Here is an 18,689-nt window from a genome sequence, read left to right as displayed (position 1 = left end):
CGTGGGGGGATGGTGACTGGGCACAGTGGACTAACATGGACACTGCTCGTGTGGACTACGGGGTGGCATGGCAAGGGGGTCCTGGGATTCCTCCGGCAGCTTCTTTTAGTTACTGAAGTGCTAGTTGCTATGATGAAAGAGTTAAACTTCTGTTTCTATTTCTTAAAAGGCCAGAGTGTGAACAGTCTCAGGTTCCCGAGTCCTGGGGAAATGAACCTGACCAGCGCCTGCCAAACCCCTTGCCTAAATGAATCCACTTCACGTTTTCTCATCTACTTTCTTGTTCTGTGCCTTCCTTTTATTAGTGGATGCACCCCTTATTCAGGCTGCAAAAGGGTAAAAGTGAATCACCACCCATCAGGTACACGATGCAAAATACAAGTACCAAGTGCCATAAACCATTTACTTTTCTTTTACAGTTCTACTTTCAGTATATCATAGCTGATCATTTCCTCATCCATAAATAACAGCACAGCCGTTTTATCGTGGCAAGTTACTTGTTGCTAAAAGAAGGGTCAATCAACACATTTATTATTTAAAACAAAACTCAGGTTAAAGAGAAATCCTAAAGACAAACATTATTGCAAACTTTCATATTTATTTTTAAAGATTTATTTATTTATGCATAGAAGTGGGGTGCAGGCTAGAGGTGCAGGGATGAGAGGATCCACCAGAGACAGAGCGGGGTGCAGAACAAGCGTTACCTACTGAAATACACTGCTAAGGGGAGCAGCAGGCGACACAAGGTGGTCTGCTGTGCCTTATGTGGGTCCCCTCCCTGGCTGGGGGTTGAACTCACACTGTAGTGGGGCTAGCAGAGACTCAACTCCTAGGCCACCAGGGAGGCCCACGAACTTTCATATTTAATAAGAAATTTAAGGGGAAAGAGTGACAGACATGGTTAAAAAATAAACAACTAAACGGTACATGAATTTACTGATTCAATAAATGCATCTCAAGTCAGTCTTGCAGAGGGTGTTCGGAAGGGAGGTCAGTGAGGTGCAGCCTGGAAACCAGGCCTATGGGCTGAGCACCACGTGTCACTGACAGGTGGAAATGCATGCTGGCCACCAGAAACGACACAGGGACTCAGTGTGCTGGGAACAGTCTGTGTGTGTGCTGGGGATGTGGTGAGAGGTGACGGGCTGAGTCCATGGCTCAGCAGGAGACTGGGAGCCCTGTGAGCTGCGACATGGCAGCGGAGAGAAGGCTGGACATGGGACAGGCAGAGGAGACACCTCTCACAGGGGTGCTGAGGGCAGCAGTGGCAGTCTGGAGCCCAGCCTGATGCCCTGAATGTAGTAGCCTCACAGACCTGCATCCACTTTCCAGGCTACTGCAGGGGCCCAAGAAGGCTGGGTTCTGGTGCCCCCTCCTGCTCAGTCATGTCAAGGACCCTCTTGGTTTGCTTGACGACGTGTGTGAAACATCTCTGAGGGCAACAGGAAGCCCTGCTGAGGGAACTATGTTAGTGTGGTGATGCAAGGGGTATCTAGTTCCCCGATGACCTAACACCCAGTATTCTTGACACTGGACATTGTTGCTGTGGCCCAGGAACCCACCCCTTTCTGACTACAGGTCCTATCAACCTCCCTGTCCCACGTGTGAGGAAACGCTCCCCAAATACCCTCAGGACGCACATGAGGGACTTCCCCAAATACTGGTCCTCTTACCTCAAGGCCTCACCCAGCTCAAACATTCCCTTCGCAGGCCTTCCAGGTCACCTGACTGACAGATGGCATCCCTGCTGCCTCCGTCACCCGCCCCTTCTGGAGTTTCTGGAGTTTCATCTCAGCCCTGAAGTCCCTCCCTGCCCACACCCTCAGGGCCACCCTTTAGTAACTCAGTCTGTGGTGCTCACGGGGAGTGTGGGAGCAGGAGAGGCGGCCCACCTTGAGGCTGTGACCAGAGACAACCCAGCCCGAGGGTGTGAGGGGGTGCCCGATACCTAATCCCGCAACTACACCTGAAAGCTACATTAAGAAAACAAGGTACTTGCAGTGACGCTGTCTCCAGCTGTCCTGCTCTCTCCAGATCAGAGAAGCCTTTGCTCACATTAGCTTGCATCTTCCTGGGGCTTCTCCATGTCGTGCCGGAAATCATAAAGCCCCATCAACCGCAGGAGACCCCCCATCAATGGCAGGAGATACCCCCATCACGGCAGGAGCCCCCACGGGAGCTGCTCTCGCCTCTGCCCGCACCCGACTCCCGCGGGGCTCACACCTGGGCTCCCTTTCTTGCAGATCCTGGGGTTCTCCAGCTCCGCGGCCAGGAACTGGAAGGGGAAGCTCAAGGACGAGCTGCCCTGTGCCTGCTCAGCCCTGCAGGTATCAAAACGGTCACGCATGCCCAAGGCCGGGGCAGCTCCTCGGAGCACACGCCGCAGGGAACCAAGGCCGGGGCGGCGGAGCTGGTGGCCCTGCTCCCGGCCCGGGTGCTTGATGGGCTCCGAGCAAGAGCCCGCCGGTGGCCCACGGCTGAGACCCACCAGGCAAGTGCCGAGGCCCCCGTGCTGTGCACGACTATAACCCTACAGAGGCCGCAGGCTCACCTGTCACCATGCAGTGACAGGGAGGAAAGCGGCCCTACGTCACTGAAGAAATGGGAGGCCCAGGCCTGAGGCCCCGCCGGGCTCCCACTGCCACCGGACACTGCCTGTGGAGCCTGTTACGGACGCCCAAACAGGCAGCGGCATTTTACCTATTTACAACATAGCCCCTCTTCACCGATTTGGGCAGTCAGAGATTCTGACACTTAGGTCTGGCAGCTCCGAGCCCCAAAGTCACCGAAAGGGGCACCCGAGTCCCTAAGGGCAGAACTGCAGACTAACGAGCTGCGTCCCCACAGCGCCCCCACTCAGTCACCGCCAGCTCGGCTCCGGGGCCCAGGACTGCCTTCCAGGCGCAGAAGCTCTGCTTCCTTGGGGTGCCGTGGAACCCCACAGCGGGGCTCCCAGACGTCGGCGGGCACTTACATGGCAAGGCTCGCCACCGGATGACGCCCCTGCACCCAAGCCGGCCTTGCTCTGGACCCTCCACCCGCAGAGCGCCTCGGGCGACGCAAAGCTGCTGGCAACCCTGGGCGGGCGCTGCACCAGGGGTCCTGGGGGGTCCCTGGGCCTGCCACCTGGAGCGGGCAGTGGATCTCCAACCCGCTCTAAGCACAACAGGCCACAGCTGTGCCCTAGCCTGGGGTCGGCAGGACTCACAGCTGTCGGTGCCAACCCCAGGATCAGCAGAGACCTAGTTCTGGGGGGCTGTGGCCTCTAGAAGGCACTGCCTCAAATCCCTGGGGAAAGAACACAATCTGAGCAGCCTCCCCCACTTTCCCTCCAGGCGCTTCCTGAGGAGCTCCAACCAGGAGTTACCTCTGGGACACAACCGCCATTTACCAGCTATACATAAAGCACTGGAACTTTCCATGGACTTCACTACACTATTAAGCCCATGTTCCTGCGAACAACGAAACCTACCACCTCAGCCTAGGGGTATATTATTTTCAAAACATACACAATTTTCTTGAAAACTCTACCAAGATCTTACAAACCTGGAATTTTCAGACCTGTTTTCTTGGCTAAAGCCACGGACACTGGAAACTCACAGGCCAGTCCATGGGGAATTAGGCTTGCTCCTTTGGACTCGCTTAAGGAAACACACAGGGAATCTTGAGCTTCTCTAGAGCAGCCTGCTCAGGCTGCTCCACACCCAAATTGCAGCTGAAAGGTGATGCACTATGTCAACTAGTCTTCGCCTCCTTTGGAGTTTCCATACGCTTGAGAAGACGCCACAGCACTCTGCTCTGGGAATTTACATTGAAGTGTAAGTGAGTGCTCGCAGCATGTCCCAGTCCAGAGCTTCCTGAAACATGATGCTCAAGGACATCACATGGAAGACCCCTGGAAGAAAATAGGTTTTCACCCAGGGAAGCACCCACGGAGACTGCTGAGTCAAGTGGGAAGACTCTGCTCTTCCCAGTACACTGCTCCTTTCTGAAACCACTGGATGTTCACCCTGGGTTCCTAGGAAAACCAGGAGTGCCGTGCAGGAAAACGAGGTCTGAAAAATATGAGAATGGAGTTTTCTTTGTGACCTGGCTCGGACAGTACTGTTTGTTTGTACAGCCATAGTTAAGTTACAGAAACCCAACATGGTAAAGGGAGCACAGAATTGCATGCTCGTTTCAACAAAAAAGAACCTGTTTTGTGGATATGCTGTCTCTCACACAGGATTAAGCCCTGAGTGAGGTCTCAAAATGTTCAGTGAGGTGCGATTTCTGGTCGACGTATTTTCAACATCTTTACATTCCTAGGGTTTAAGTCGCTTGTGAATTCTATGATGTCTAGTAAGGTGTGACTTCTGGCAAAAGGTGTTCCCACACTCTTTACATTCAAAAGGTCTCTCTCCTGTATGAATTCTGTGATGTACAGTGAGGTCTGACCGATGGTAGAAAGTTTTCCTACACTCTTCACATTCATAGGGTTTCTCTCCCGTGTGAATTCTCTTATGGTAGTTCAGTTCAAACATCCAGTAGAAAGTTTTCCCACACTCTTCACATTCATAGCGTTTCTCTCCCGTGTGAATTGCCTGATGTCTACTGAGCTGGGACATCTGATAGAAAGTCTTGCTACATTCCCTACATTCATAGGGTCTCTCTCCTGTGTGAGCCCTCTGATGCACTGTGAGATTTGATTTATAGCAGAAAGTTCTACTACATTCTTGACATTCGTAGGGCCTATGTCCCGTGTGAATTCTCTGATGTAGAGTGTATGATGACTTCAGGCAGAATGATTTGTTACATTCTTTACATTCGTAGGGTTTTTGCACTGTGTGCAGGCTCTGATGCATATCGAGTTGTGATTTCCAGTAGAACATTTTTTTACACTCTTTACATTCATAGCGTTTCTCTCCTGTGTGAATTCTTTGATGATTAATGAGTCCTGACTTCCGGTAGAAAATTTTCCCACATTCTTCACATTCATAGGGTTTCTCTTCTGTGTGAGATTTCTGATGTATCTTTAGATATGACTTATATGTGAATTTTTTCCCACATTCATTACACTGATAGGGTTTTTCTTTAGTGTGACTTCTCTGGTGTACGTTGAGGTCTGCTCTAAGGTAGTAAGATTTGTGACACTCTTTACATTCATAGGGTCTCTCTCCTGTGTGAGTTCTCTGATGTCTAGTGAGGGTTGACTTCCACTTGTAAACTTTTTCACAGTCTTTACACTCATAACGCTTTGCTGGCTTGAGAATTCCCTGGCTGCTCAGGGTTGGATTCCCACAGGTTTGCCAACATTCATAGGATTTCTCACCTGGTTCTATGTTCTGATGCTCAGCCATAACAGAGAAGTTAAAGCAAGTCTTACCACATATATTTTCTTCAATTTTCTCCCTTAGCTGACTTCTCTGATGTTCAGTGAGATGTAGTAACTTGCTGAAATCATCGCCGCTTTGATTCCATTTGTGGCGCTCATACTCAGAATCTGTCTGAAGAATCAGCTGTGCTGGATCTTCAAAACAGATTTGCCCCCAGTTGTTACATCCGTAGTGAGTCTGACCCATGTGATTCAGATCTTCGGCAAAGAGCGCTGAGGTGTCACAGGCCTCCCCGTACTCATTATATTCACAGGCAGTCTCTCCAATAAGAGCCCTCCCATGTGTAAACATCACTTCTTCCTTACAGAAGGTTTTGTCTTCTCTATCAAACGCCGAGGGCTGCTGCAAAGTCAGAATCTTCTGATGAAAACTAGGCTGCTCAGGCTCTCCTTGGAATGCCTCAGTTGTCGGCACAGCCCTCTCTGGGTTCGCTCCATCATGATCCTCCTCAGGCTGTACGGGGACGAATATGTCCTTAAACAGATCAAAGTTCTCAGTGATCACGCCTGGATCCTGTCCATCTTGTATAACCACTTTCATAATATGGCTTGGACTGAAACCGTGTGTTTCTCTTACGTCAGATTTCTCTTCAGTAGAGTCTTTGCTAGTAGTGTTGAAAACGTTCCACAAATGCCGGCCATCGTTTTCCTGGTGGATGTCAGTAAGGTCACTCACACGTTGGATGCCTGTAACTGGATGAAAATAACAAAATGTACCAACAACACCTATCCATTTCTTGTGTGATGCCAATACACAGAAGTCTCATTTTATTATACCGGTCATACCATATTTACATAAAATATGAATAAATGCATAGGCATATAAGCACCTTTCCCAAATAAAGTGTTGTGAATTTCACTAACAAATTTCTAATGTCAAATCAAATGAAATGAAAGCCACCCCCCCAAAAAAATCTAGATTTGTATTTGTTTTTATTTCATCAGAACAGGCTGATCTACTGAAATCCACTGCTGAGGGAGCAGCAGGGAGACAGGAGAGGTCTGGTGTGCCCTGTGGGTCACCTCCCTGGCCAAGGATCGAACTCATGCTGCAGCAGCTGCAGACAGTTTCATAGTGCTGCGCTTGAACCCCTGAGCCACCAGGGAGGTGCTCAGTTCTAAACATTTCGTGGGTCATCTCTGAAGCCATTTCTTCTCTCTGCATTGAACAATAACCATAACCACATCTAATAATAACTGTGGTCCTTGTAGGTCCAATGAAGCCATGAGGATGGCAAGTTTTCTCGAACAGTCATCTACTGGATGTGCGAGAGGGCATCAGAGTTGGAATGACTGGGTAGGACTTTTCCTTGTACATTTATTTCGTTTTTATTTTTCATGGGGATTGTGCAAAGGCTAGTGTGGATTTTTTCAAAGGCACAGTCCCTTCTTCCCACCCTAGACTGGAAGTTTTCTGCAAACTCCTGATAAAACACCACCACACCAGCTTCTGAAATCGGAACAGGTAAAAGAAGCAGAGGAGGGCCACTACGTCCAGGGCTTGCCTCCTCGCCTGAAGGGCACTCACAACACAGTGCCCACCATCACTGAGCCGCCTTCCCTGCCCCCCCTCCGATCCGGCCCTGTATTTTTATACGTTGAAAAAGTGGCCCACTTGATAAGATTTCACTTTGTTTTAGACTTCAGCTGTCTGCCACAGTTCCAAAGAAAGCGCAGGCCCATGTCTGTTTTAAAAAGTGATTAACGGGGGCCTTCTTGGTGGCACAGGTATTGAAGAGCACTATGAAGCTACCTGCACAATGAAGACACCAGCCAGGGAGTGACCCCCAGGGCGCAGCAGGCCTCTCCTGTCTCCTCACTGCTCCCCTCAGCAGTGTACTTCAGTCAGTCTAACTGTCCTGCTGCACCCCACCTGTCTCTGGGGAGCCCTCTCGCCACCCGCACCTCTGGCCTGTACCCTAGTTCTTGTGTGCATGCATAAATGCATGAATGAATAAATACATAAATCTTAATATAAATCACCAAAAATAAATAAATAAAAATGATCAACGCGAAAAACGGTGACTGAGACCCACGACCTAGAGCCTTGGCTCATGGCAGCTCTCCTGCCCCTGTGCCTACAAGATGCCTTTATTTTTTTTACTCCTTTTGCTAATAAACCTACCCTTTTTTTAATTTACTTTAAAAAGATTGACATTTATTTATGCATACGAGAATTGGGGTGTGGGCCAGAGGTGTGGGGTGAAGTATTCACCAGAGACAGAGTGGGGAGCAGCGAGCGAGACAGGAGGAGTCTGCTGCACCTTGGGGTCACTCCCTGGCTGTGGATGGAACTCATGTGGCGGTGGCTGCTGAAAGCTTGAGAGCAGTGAGACTTAACCCCTGCGCCACCAGGGAGCTCCTAAACCTTTCCAACATAACCTTCAGTAAATAAATAATAAAAAATAAAGCCTTGGCTCATGAGTGGATCAAGATGTGGTATGTGCAAGATACTCACTGGAATACTACACAGCGAGCAATAAAAGATAAACTCTGGCCATCTGCAGCAACATGCATGGAGGTGGAAGGGATTATGCACACAAAACAAGCCAGAAGAAAGACAAATACCAGACAGTGGGGCTTGTAAACAGAATAAAGAGAAACCAGAGACACATTCAAATCCAACCTGGAAAGCTGACGACAGACGTGAGCATCCAAGAGGGGGAGAAAAGGCAGAGGGAGGAGGAAGGACCAAGAGGCGGGGGCACACACTGGACTATGGCAGAGCACTCTGGGTGCCTTAGTGGTGGGACAGTTTCGCCCCAGGCCTGACAGGAGAATTCTGTACTGTCAAAATCTGAATAAGCCGGGCGGGCCTCGCTGGGGGTCCTGGCGTTAAGGTGCAGCGCCATGAAGCTACTGCAGCTACTGCAGCCACTGCAGCATGAGTCTGATCCCCGGCCAGGGGCTGACCACGGGGCACAGCGGCCTCTCCCATCTCCCCGCTGCGCCCCTCCTTAGTGTCTTTCAGTCAAGCAGCCTATTCTGCTCCCCTCTTTGTCTCTGATGAACCCTCATTTCCCGCACATCCGGCCTAGACCCCAATTTCTGTAAGCACAAATAAAAAATATCTAAAGTTTAAAAATATATTTAAAAAAGAAAGCGCCTCCAGGGCCCCTCCCTGGTGGCACAGTGGGTTAGCGCACAGCACTGCGAAGCTACCTCAGCCGCCGCAGCACAAGGTCCATCCCCGGCCAGGGAGTGACCCACATGGCGCGGCAGACCCCTCCTGACCTGCCCGCTGCTCCCCTCAGCAGTGGACTTCAGTCCATCTGCCTGTTCTGCTCCTGTCTCCAGTGACTCTTCTCACCCCCTCCCCGACACCCCTGGCCTGTACCCCAGCTCTGTGTGCATAAACGAATAAACCTTTAAGAAAAAAGCAACACAATAACACAGGGCTCGCTGCTGGGTTGAAGACAGATCTTCAGATAGCGCTGCGGCGCGAATTCACGCCCCGGCCAGGGCGGGACCCCAGGGCCCAGCAGACCTCTCTGTCTCGCAGCCCCTCTGCTCCCCGCTCTGTCTCTGGGGGGCCTCTCACCCCCCTGCACTCTGCTCCTAGCCCTTGCATGCACAATGCGCAAATCCTATTTAAAAACAAACAACTTCCGGCTCCACGGGGGCTGGAAGCACAGCCTCAGCCTCTCCTCCCCTGCAGACACCCCCTTTCCTCGCAGGACTCTGTGGGCGCATCCTCAGCGCCCAGCTCTGAACGTTGTGGAACGCGAGCTTGTCTCGTGTCGCTTCGCTCCTACTCTTCAGCACTTTTCCTGGCAACCTCCCCGTTCGACTGGTGCTCACTCCCGGCTTCCTAGTTCCCCGCTCTGCCCCCACTCCAGGCTGTGCCTGCTGAACTTTACACCTCCAAGTGGAAACTTCTGCCCTACAATGCACACACTCAGGTCTGCGGTGCCGCCCAGTCAACAGTCTCAAAGAAGCCCCTCCTTTTTCTCTCCTCCTCGTTAAACACTGTCTGTGCCTTATCTTAGTATTTAACTTTTATATTTCTGTTATTTTCCTCCCTCAAAAGAGAGTAAGCTACAAAAACCAGAGAGGACCCTTTAAAAGGCATTTCTTTGATTACTACTTTTATTCCTCCCCTCCCAAAAATACACCACCAGCTTGTAAAAGTTCCAATGAACTCTGAAAGAACAAGCAATTGTGTGAAGGGAGGCCTGACGACACAGCCCATGAACATGGAGGCACGGGGTGCCTCGGAACCCCACGACAGGCCAAGGCAATGTTCCAGGGCACGATAAAAGGACCAGATGCTGCGTCAGTCCATGAAAATGTAAAGCCATTAAAAGCAAAGGAAGGGCCACCCCGGGTACACGGGGTTGTCGCAGCACTGTGAAGTACCAGCAGCCACTGCAACACCCTGGCCAGGGAGTGACCCACAGGGTGCGCTGCTCCCTCAGCAGTGGATTTCAGTGACTGCCTGTTCTGCGCCCCACTGTGTCTCTGGGGAGTCCTCTCATTCCCCCACACCCTGCACCTCTGGCCTACACCCAGCTCTTGTGTGCATAAACAAGAGAAAACTTGAAAGAAAGAAAAAAAAAAGGAGGTGCTCCTGTGTGCCAGCCCAGTGTGAACACTGAATAATGAGTTTGTGTCTTCGTGCAGACCCAGGCCTAGGACGTGGACCTGGGGAGGCCACTGGAGAAACAGCTCAGTGTGGCCAACAGCTGTTTTGTGTCCCCCTCCCCCACTCCCGGCCTCCCCGCCCAGGATGCCCCAACTGACCTGAGAGGCTCTCATCTGGGGGCGCTTCCACAGTCCACGACTCTGGCCCTTCCTCTAGCTTGACCATTACTTCAGGTCTGTTCACGCAACACCCTGTGGTTGAGAAATAACTGCTTAAGACTCAGTCTCTGACAACTGACACCAGCTGGGCTTAAATTCTGCGTATGGAGGGCCAACCCGAACCATTTCTCAGAGAGGTGACCAGTGACACTGTTCCTGGCCTGGGGTCAAAGCTTAACCGCATTTATACACACGGCTGTGCATCCCCCATCGAAGGAAACAGTGCCCGCCGCTGGCGGTGACGGGAGGCTGGCTCACCCAGGGATGCCAGGCTCCCGTAGGTCTCCAGCATCACTTCTCGGTAGAGGGTCCTCTGAGCGTCGTCCAGGAACTGCCACTCCTCCCAGGTGAAGCTCACGGCCACGTCCTCAAAGGTCACCATCCCCTGCAGCAGCCCCTCCTCAAATGGCACCATCTCAGGTAACACGCTCATTCTGAAAAGCTGGATGGTTGGTAGTTGAATCCTTGGGTGTTTTAATAAACAGGACGCATCGATTCCATGCTGAGAGTTAGCTACCACAGTGGAAACCCCCTGCAGTCTACAGTGGCTCCTTACACTGAGAGCACTAGTGTTTTCTTACTAAAGGACAAACGATGTCCTGGTGTGTAAGAATAAAAGGATTAAGGCATTGCTGTAATGTGAGGCCCTCAGAATCCCATGCAGAAGCATAAACAAATAGCTGCCCTCACGTGCTAAAGGACTTGCCAAAAACATACAGCCAAGGCAGACTCAGGTGCAAATGGAGAAAACAGCACATTTATGAGGGGGAGTCACTGAAGACGCAAGCCATCAGCTCCCCGCGTTCTCATGAAAGGTGGCAACAGCAGAACTGAAGAGGTGACATAAAGGGCAGCTGGCAGGAGAATGCAGCTGACAGGTACCTGTCCAGGTGGGGGCTCCCGGCTGCGAGGAGAGACAAAGTCAAGGCATCCCAAGAATGGCTGGGTCACCTGGCAGTGACCCACGCAGCCCAGTCCAGGCAACAGGGAGCCGGAAGTGACTGCCAGGTTGTAGGCGAGCTGGAAGTTAGCATCCCCAGGGAACCCAGTATACCATCCCCTCCCCTGAAAGGGGGCTCGCTTTCCCCGCAGTGAACACAGCCATTTACCGACACAAGACCTGTAAATAACAAGGGTCCGATAAAAAAGCAAACTACCTGACTGGATCTGCAGTCAATCCCACAGCAGACGGGCAAGGGGCGCAGGGGGGCAGGGGGGACGATGCAGGCGCTCTGAGTTGACCAGGTCACCAGAGGCGCAGATGCTGAAAGAGGGTTACAGAAGAGGAACAGATGGGGCACCTTGGGGGGCCGGGGGGAGGTGCGTGTGACCCCTGAGGCAGAGTCGGACGCTGCAGGGTAAGCAGGGGAGAGGGACAGGAGCAGCGCGCCGGAGCGAGGCCCATCTCGCACCCCCAAGTCTGGAGTCCCGCAGCTATGTGAGGACAACCTACCAGCAACAGGGCGTGCGGCCTGGAGATGAGTGGCGCGTCTGTGCAGCAGAGAAGCATGTAAGAAGAGCAGGGGGTGGATCGGAGACGACCAAAGTCCTGAAGTGGACAGTGACTGGAAGAGAAAATGAGACTGACAGGAGCACGGACGCTCTTGTTCAGGGGAAACAGCCACCACGGTGGGAAGTCAACCTCTGCAAGACTGAGCTGTGAATCAGGGCACCTCACCTCTCAACTCCATGGCCAGAGCTCAGCACATCCTACTTCTGCGGAGGAAATCCTCTGACCTTGTGCGAAGGCACGGGGAAGAATCCCATAAAAATACCTTCCCGCTGGAGCGCCACATGGCCACGCCAGGCGACGCTCCACCGACAGTCCAGTGGACGCGTCAGTCACACGAGGAAGGCAGCGGCACGTGGAGGGGCCAAGGAGGCACCCCCCAGTGAGTGCGGCCCTGTGCAGTCAGTCAACACATGGCAGGAGCTGACAAGCACACGCCGACATCCTGCACCGCCAGCATCTTCACACCTGGAGAGCCAGACTCGCGTGACAACGACCTGGACATCTATTTCGAGTTGTGCCCACTCCACAAAATGACAGAAAGGAAAATTCTGTGCAACATGCAGCTGCAAGATAAAAGAAATGCCCTGAAAAGCTTTGCTGCCGAGCTGGCTGTAAGTGAGCGGACAGAATTACCACAGCAAAGGTCACACACAACTGCTGGGCTCGGAGGCTGAGGGCTGGTGCGTGGGGGCCAAGGGAGCCGCCAGCTGGCCGGGCAGCTCACGATCATCGTGGCTTACTCGTACCGCCGTTAAGTAACGTGACGCTCCGTAAGTCAATCGGGTTTAGCTCATGGACTTATAGTTTTACTTATTTATTCTTTTAAAGATTTATTTGTGCGGACAGAACTGGGGTGCAGGCCAGAGGTGCCTGGTGGTGAGAGGAGTCGCCAGAGACAGAGTGGGGAGCAGAACTGGCAGGGGAAACACTGCTGAGGGGAGCAGTGGGCAAGACAGGAGAGGTCTGCCGCGCCCTGTGGGTCACTCCCCCGCTGGGGATCAAACACATGCTGCAGTGGCTGCAGCCAGCTTCACTGTGCTTCACTTTAACCCACTGCACCACCAGGGAGGAACTTATTTATTTAAAAAGTTATTTATTTCCTTTATTTATGCATACAAGAGCTGCAGTGCAGGCCAGAGGTGTGGCACGGGGTGACAGCATTCACCAGAGACAGAGTAGGGGGTAGATGGACCCACTGGAATCCACTGCTGAGGGGAGCAGCAGGGCGACAGGAGAGGTCTGCTGCGCCCAGCGGGTCACCCCCTGGCTGGGGATGGAACTCGGCTGCAGAGGCTGGCAGAGGCTGCAGACAGCTTCCTAGTGCTGAGACCTAACCCCTGCGCCACCAGGGAGGGCCTGGACATACAGATAAAGCATGAAAACTAAGTGGTATCATCTCAGCGGTTGATATAAAGCACTACTGAAAATGATGACTACAGGGAAGAGGGAGCTCAGATTCCACAACCCCTAAAACGCACCAAATGGGCCTGGGCCTCCCTGGTTGCACAAGGGGTTAAGTCTCTGCACCATCATGCTACCTTCAGCCACTGCGCCAGCCACTGCAGCATGAGTTTGATCCCGGCCAGGGAGCTGACCCACATACGGCACAGCAGACCTCTCCTGTCTCCCCGCTGCTCCCTCAGCAGTCAGTATCTTTTTTTTTTTTTTAAAGATTTATTTATATATGCACACAGAACTGGGAAACAGGCCAGAGGTGCAGGGGTGAGAGGACTCACCAGAGACAGAGTGGGGAGCAGAACAGGCAGATGGATGAAGAATACTGCTGAGGGGAGAAGCGGGAAGGCAGGAGAGGTCTGCTATGCTATGTGGGTCACCCCCTGCTCAGGGATTGAACCCATGCTGAAGTGACTGAAGCCAGCTTCACAGTGCTGCACTTTAACCCACTGAGCCACCAGGGAGGGACCAGCAGTCAGTGTCTTTCAACAGATCTGTCTGTTCCGCTCCGCACTCTGTCTCTGATGAATCCTCTCAATCCCCGCTCTTCTGGCCTAGATCCCAGTTCTTGTATGCATAAATAAGTAAAAATAAATCTTTAAAAAAAACAACAACAACAAATCTTTGCCAACACTTGGTGGCAATATTCTACCAGAACTCATTGTACTTCTGCTCAATTGCATTGTGATGTAAGAGTGCTATAAAGATAAGTTCTATTTATTTAAAAAATGTTTTTAAAGATTTACTTTCATTTATTTATTCATACAAGAACTGGGATGTAGGCCAGAAGTGCAATGCAGGGCTGAGCGGACACCAGAGACAGTGGGGAGCAGAACAGGCGGACCCACTGGGGGAAGCAGCAGGGAGGAAGGAGAGGGCTGCCGCGCCAGCGCCATGTGGGTGAGCTCCTGGCTCCTGGCAGCAGAGCTAGCTCTTGCCGCAGTGGCTGGCAGGGGCTGGCAGCAGACGGACAGAGCTAAGACTTTAACCCCTGCACCACCAGAGCGGCCCAAAATGAGTTCTAGGTTTTAAAATCAGAAGGGCTTTTAATAAAACTCTCTACAGAATGGCCCACAAGCACATTTTTTAAAACGGCACAATGAGGTTGACCATTACTTAAAAACAGTCCCAGCAGAACACATCTGGCAAGGATGCGGAGCCACTGGGGGATCTGTGCACTGTTAATGGGGACACGACGTGATGCAGCTAAAAAAGAGGCAAAGTGTTGATGGGAGAAAACTAAACAGTACAGTGTGAGCTCACAAGCACATTTCTTTACAGACACCCCGAAGTGAACTGTGAGCTCAGAAAGGTGTTTATGCAACGTCTGAGCAGATTAAGATAAACCCTAATATGCACACAAACTCCCAGCAACAGTTTTCATTAGAGCCACGTGCAGAAAGGACTCAGGCCCACGGCCACTCGCTCACGCATGCCTGTGCTATGGGTTTGTAACCGGGTATTATAGGGTCTTAAGAAGGAAACACCTCTGCCACTTGCTAAGACATGGATGAATCACTAAACCAAATGAAATAAACTAGTCATAAGAAAACAAAAAAATTAGGCCTCCCTGGTGGCACAGGGGTTAAGTCTCAGCGCTGTCACGCTATCACCAGCCACTGCAGCAGGAGCTAGATCTCTGGCCAGGGAGCTGACCCACATAGCACAGCAGACCTCTCCAGTCTCCCCGCTGCTCCCCTCAGCAGTGGATTTCAGTGGATCTGCCTGTTCTGCTCCCCACCCTGTCCCTGGTGAATCAGCTCACCCAGCACCTCTGGCCTAGACCCCAGTTCTTGAATGCATAAAATAATAAATCATTTTTAAAAAGACAAATATTTTTTACTTATTAAAAAAAAAACTAACCATCATCAAGAGCCTAAGAAACCTTCTAGAACTCAAGGTCAAGGGCACTAAGTTCTGAATAAATTCGGATAAATGGTTTTGGAGTAAAGGCACTTACACAGCGAAAGGGGTCTGCAATTGAGACTCCAAGAAAGCCCACAAATACCAGTAAGAGCAGGCTCCTACCACTTCCCGACAATTCCTGGTGTATCTCACAGGCTAGCTCACAGACGCCCAACTGTTCCTGGCAGAAGAGCGCTCAGAGGCAGACACCGGCCTCCAGCTCGCCCCATCTGCTCACCACCGCGCCAGCCTGGCTTCCCTTGCCTTCTGGGGTTCTCAGTATAGGACTCACAGTCTCCATCACCCGGCTCTAGAAGCTTCTGAAAGCACACTCCGGTCTCGTAACGCCCATCTGAGGAAGCACCAGCGAAAGCAATGCAGGATCGGGTCCTTCCCCTGCCCAGCTCCGTGGCCTCGACATTCCAACCATCTCCCCACCCGCTGTGTCCAGGGCTCACACCCGCACTCAGGGCCAGCACCCCAACACCCACTCGGCTTCCTCGCACACCCGCCCTTTGCCCCTAATTGTTCGGGCTCCCCTTTCACCCTCGGGACGGCACTTGGGACCCCGCATCCATTACTTAGAGGGACTTCCGCCCCCTCCCCCACCGGGCCGAGCATCCGGGCTCCCACTTCACCCCCTCGCCGGCAGTCTGGTCCCTCACCCACCTTCCCGCTCCCTCACCCCCGTTTCTAAGCACCCAGGGCCACTCCCTCCCACCCACCCCACTCACCTTCAGGACACAGATCACACGGAGGCGGAGCGGCGGCCGCGGCGACTGTGCAGCACGGAGGGTGGCGGAACAGTGTGGAGGAGCAGGCTGCACCTGCGCAGAAGGAACCCCGAAGAGGCCTTCCCAGAACCCCTTGCGGCAACCGCCCGCTGCGCGGACTACATTTCCCATAAGCCTCTGCGCCGCCTGCCCGGAGCCAGCGGAACGCCCGGTTTAGTCCGGGAGACGAGCTTTGTTGTCCAGAAACCCGACTTGTTGGGGGAGAGGGGGGGCAGGTGGGCGGGTCCCTGGGGAATGGAAGAAGAGAGCGGTGCTGGCCGGAATGCTCTTTGTTGCCAGAGGCGGGGAAGGCGCCAGACTCCTCCCTCCCTTGTGCACTTTGGGGTCTGGCTCTGCGGTGGGGAGTGCAGGGACGCTGACCGCTCAGTGCACTGCGGCCCTGGAGCCCGGTCCAGAGCGCGGCCTCACCCCAGCTGTCCGCGTGGGAATAAGGATTGAATAGGGCCCCTGGGAACCACCCCCTCCCGGCTGTAAGAGACTACCCCTTCTGGGGGGAGCCCAAGGGCAGATCCTAACTGGCGAATTAGTACAACCCCCCACGGTAAAGCGTGGCCTCGGGAAATGGTGCTCTGGGGAAAAGTGAGTTCTTATCACAGGCCAAGTGGCAAAGTTGCTAAATGTTTCTTGATGAGGGCCTCCTGGAGGTGCGAGAGTTAAAGTCTCTGTGCTGTCAAGCTGTTACCAGCCACTGCAGCACCACTTTGGTCCCAGGCCAGGGGGTGACCCAAAGGGCACAGCGGACCTCTCCAGTCTCCCAGCTGCTCCCCTCAGCAGCGGAGTTCAGTGGGTCGATCTGCTCTGCTCCCCACTCTCTCTAGTGAATCCTCCCCTCTAGAACGCACAGGTCCTTCATAAAACCAGCACTAGGCACCAGAGATAAGCTGAGTCACACAGATAAAGCTGACAAGGGTAAACAACTCCAGCATACCTTCCTCCAGGCAAGAATTCCAGAGGTAGTCTAACCCTATAAAGACCCCTGTGCCCATTTTGGGACTGTCTCTTGACTTGCAGTCCTCAGCTCACTGAGCATCAAGAAAGCCCTCTTCAGTCTTATCCTCTTGGCCTCTCTGATAACACCTCTGGTCTACACTCCAGTTCTTGCATAAATATTTAAAAATTCTTTTAAAAAAGTGGCCTCCCGGCCAGCGGGTTAAAGCACTGCACTGAGAAGCTAAAGCCGCTTCCGCATGAGTTTGATTCCCGCCTGCCCTGGAGGTGACCACATGGCGCGGCAGGCCTGTCCTGTCTCCCCGCTGCTCCCCTCAGCAGTGTACTTCGTCGGTCTGCCTGTTCTGCTCCCCACTCTGTTTCTGGTGAAGCCTCTCACCGCCCCTGAGCCTCTGGCCTGTACCCCAGTTCTGTATGAACAACTAAATAAATCCTTAAAAAAAAAAAAAGTGGCCTCCCTGGTAGCGCAGGGGTTAAGTCTCAGCTCTGTGAAGAAATCCACTGCCACAGCGGCAGTTCCATCAGATACGCAGGGGAGCTGACCCACTTGGTGCAGCAGACCTCTCCAGGCTCCCCACTGCTCCCCTCAGCAGTGGGTCAGTTAATCTGCCTGCTCTGCTCCCCACGGTCTCTGGTGAATTCTCTGCACCCCAGCTCTTGTCTGCATTCATAGATTTATATAAATAAATAAATATAAGGTGTTTCTTGATAAAGGAGATTTGATTTTGGAATATCCTCCAGCAGAGCTCTGTGGGTGAGAAGACAGAAGCGCCCTGAAGAGATGGGGAGAGGGTGGAGTGAAGACTCGAGGGAAGGGTCTAGTGGACTAGAACTGTAGCAGTAAGACTAGGACTTCGGAGGGCAAGACACAAACCTGAGACTCCATTCATTTCATGTACCTTTTGTGACTGCTGAGGTGCTAGCTGCCGAGATGACAGAGCTGAACTCTGTCTCTTGAGACCTGAATCTGATTAGAGATCCTGATTTACGGTAAATGGACTTCCACCCTTATGCAAACAAGCTGCTCTTGAAGAGTTGTCTCAACTGTTTGCCCACTTTCCTCAATGAATGTATCCACACCCACATTCTCTCCAGCCATACCCAACCACCTTCCACCCCCCCCAACCCCCTAGTGCCAGAAAAGCTGAAATGCTCAAAAGTCCCAGCTGAAGGCCCCAACCAGCAGGAGAAGGGGACTGACCTGGAAGCTGTCCAGAAGGGCCATCTCCTGATGGGAGCTGGTGGTACAGGTCAAGGGGTCTGTTGAGTGGTCAGAGGAAATTCTTCCAGAAAGGGCATTCCCACAGGGCAATGATGAGGGCCAAAGCCCAGAAGCTGGTCTTGGGATAGCAAGAGGCAGGTCTAGGTTAGCTGTGGGCAGTGAGGTGCCTGCAGATTTCTGCCTCAGACTTTGAGCTCCCGTCAGAAAGTCAGGGTGAATGAGGGAGAAGACCCAGAGCTACCCCCCACCATCCCCAACCCCCCCCCCACACACACACATAGGGCCAGGTGTCCTCGGTTGACACTGCCCTAGAGCTCATCCGTGAGTTTTGTAAAAGATATAAGTGTGATAAGCTGAATCAGAGTGGCCTGTGCTGTGAGGGTGGTTGGACCCAAGAACCCCAGCCCGTGTGTATAGCTGTAGCTAAAGTTGCCTCTTCTCAGCTAAAGGTCACCCAAGAACTATTTCCCTAGACTGTGTCTGGCCTGCTCACCTCCAGGGGCTGACACGCTGCTCCTGGTCCTCAGAGGGACTCAGGGCTGAGACCCTGTCCTCAGGAGATGACCTTACTGGCTTCTGGTTGTCTCAGTGTTGGCTCTCAATGCTGTTTACTCTTAGCTTCTATTGTAAAGAGTAGCTAAATACTCACGTTTACTTTTTTATTTACACATTGAA

At 52.5% G+C, this 18,689-nt stretch overlaps 1 protein-coding gene across 1 annotated transcript; it reads right to left on the bottom strand.

Annotated features, from left to right (window-relative positions):
• Positions 1–813: 813 nt before the first annotated feature.
• On the bottom strand, positions 814–15,843 carry LOC101624372 (zinc finger protein 25-like). The gene is made up of 6 exons (XM_004694070.2): positions 15,785–15,843; positions 11,631–11,742; positions 11,335–11,441; positions 10,436–10,619; positions 10,118–10,210; positions 814–6,067 (listed from the first exon to the last, which is right to left on the bottom strand). Exons 4-6 carry the CDS (start codon positions 10,608–10,610, stop codon positions 4,305–4,307), a joined length of 2,031 nt encoding a protein of 676 aa, XP_004694127.1. The 5' UTR covers positions 10,611–10,619; positions 11,335–11,441; positions 11,631–11,742; positions 15,785–15,843; the 3' UTR covers positions 814–4,304.
• Between the last annotated feature and the right edge of the window lie 2,846 nt (positions 15,844–18,689).

The sequence above is a fragment of the Condylura cristata genome, unplaced genomic scaffold (assembly GCF_000260355.1).
Source record: "Condylura cristata isolate star-nosed mole 26May11 unplaced genomic scaffold, ConCri1.0 scaffold00041, whole genome shotgun sequence".
Taxonomy (NCBI): Eukaryota; Metazoa; Chordata; class Mammalia; order Eulipotyphla; family Talpidae; genus Condylura; species Condylura cristata.
Note: the sequence above shows the minus strand (reverse complement) of the source record. Positions and strands in the feature narration are given on the sequence as shown.

What these genes read in the sequence shown, in the direction of transcription:
- LOC101624372 (XM_004694070.2), bottom strand. Translation starts at nt 10,610, where the DNA reads ATGAGCGTGTTACCTGAGATGGTGCCATTTGAGGAGGGGCTGCTGCAG. An exon ending in CGGGAGCCTGGCATCCCTGG is followed by an intron (nt 10,211 to 10,435) that starts GTGAGCCAGCCT and finishes TCTCAACCACAG; the next exon opens with GGTGTTGCGTGAACAGACCT. An exon ending in CCCAGATGAGAGCCTCTCAG is followed by an intron (nt 6,068 to 10,117) that starts GTCAGTTGGGGC and finishes ATTTTCATCCAG; the next exon opens with TTACAGGCATCCAACGTGTG.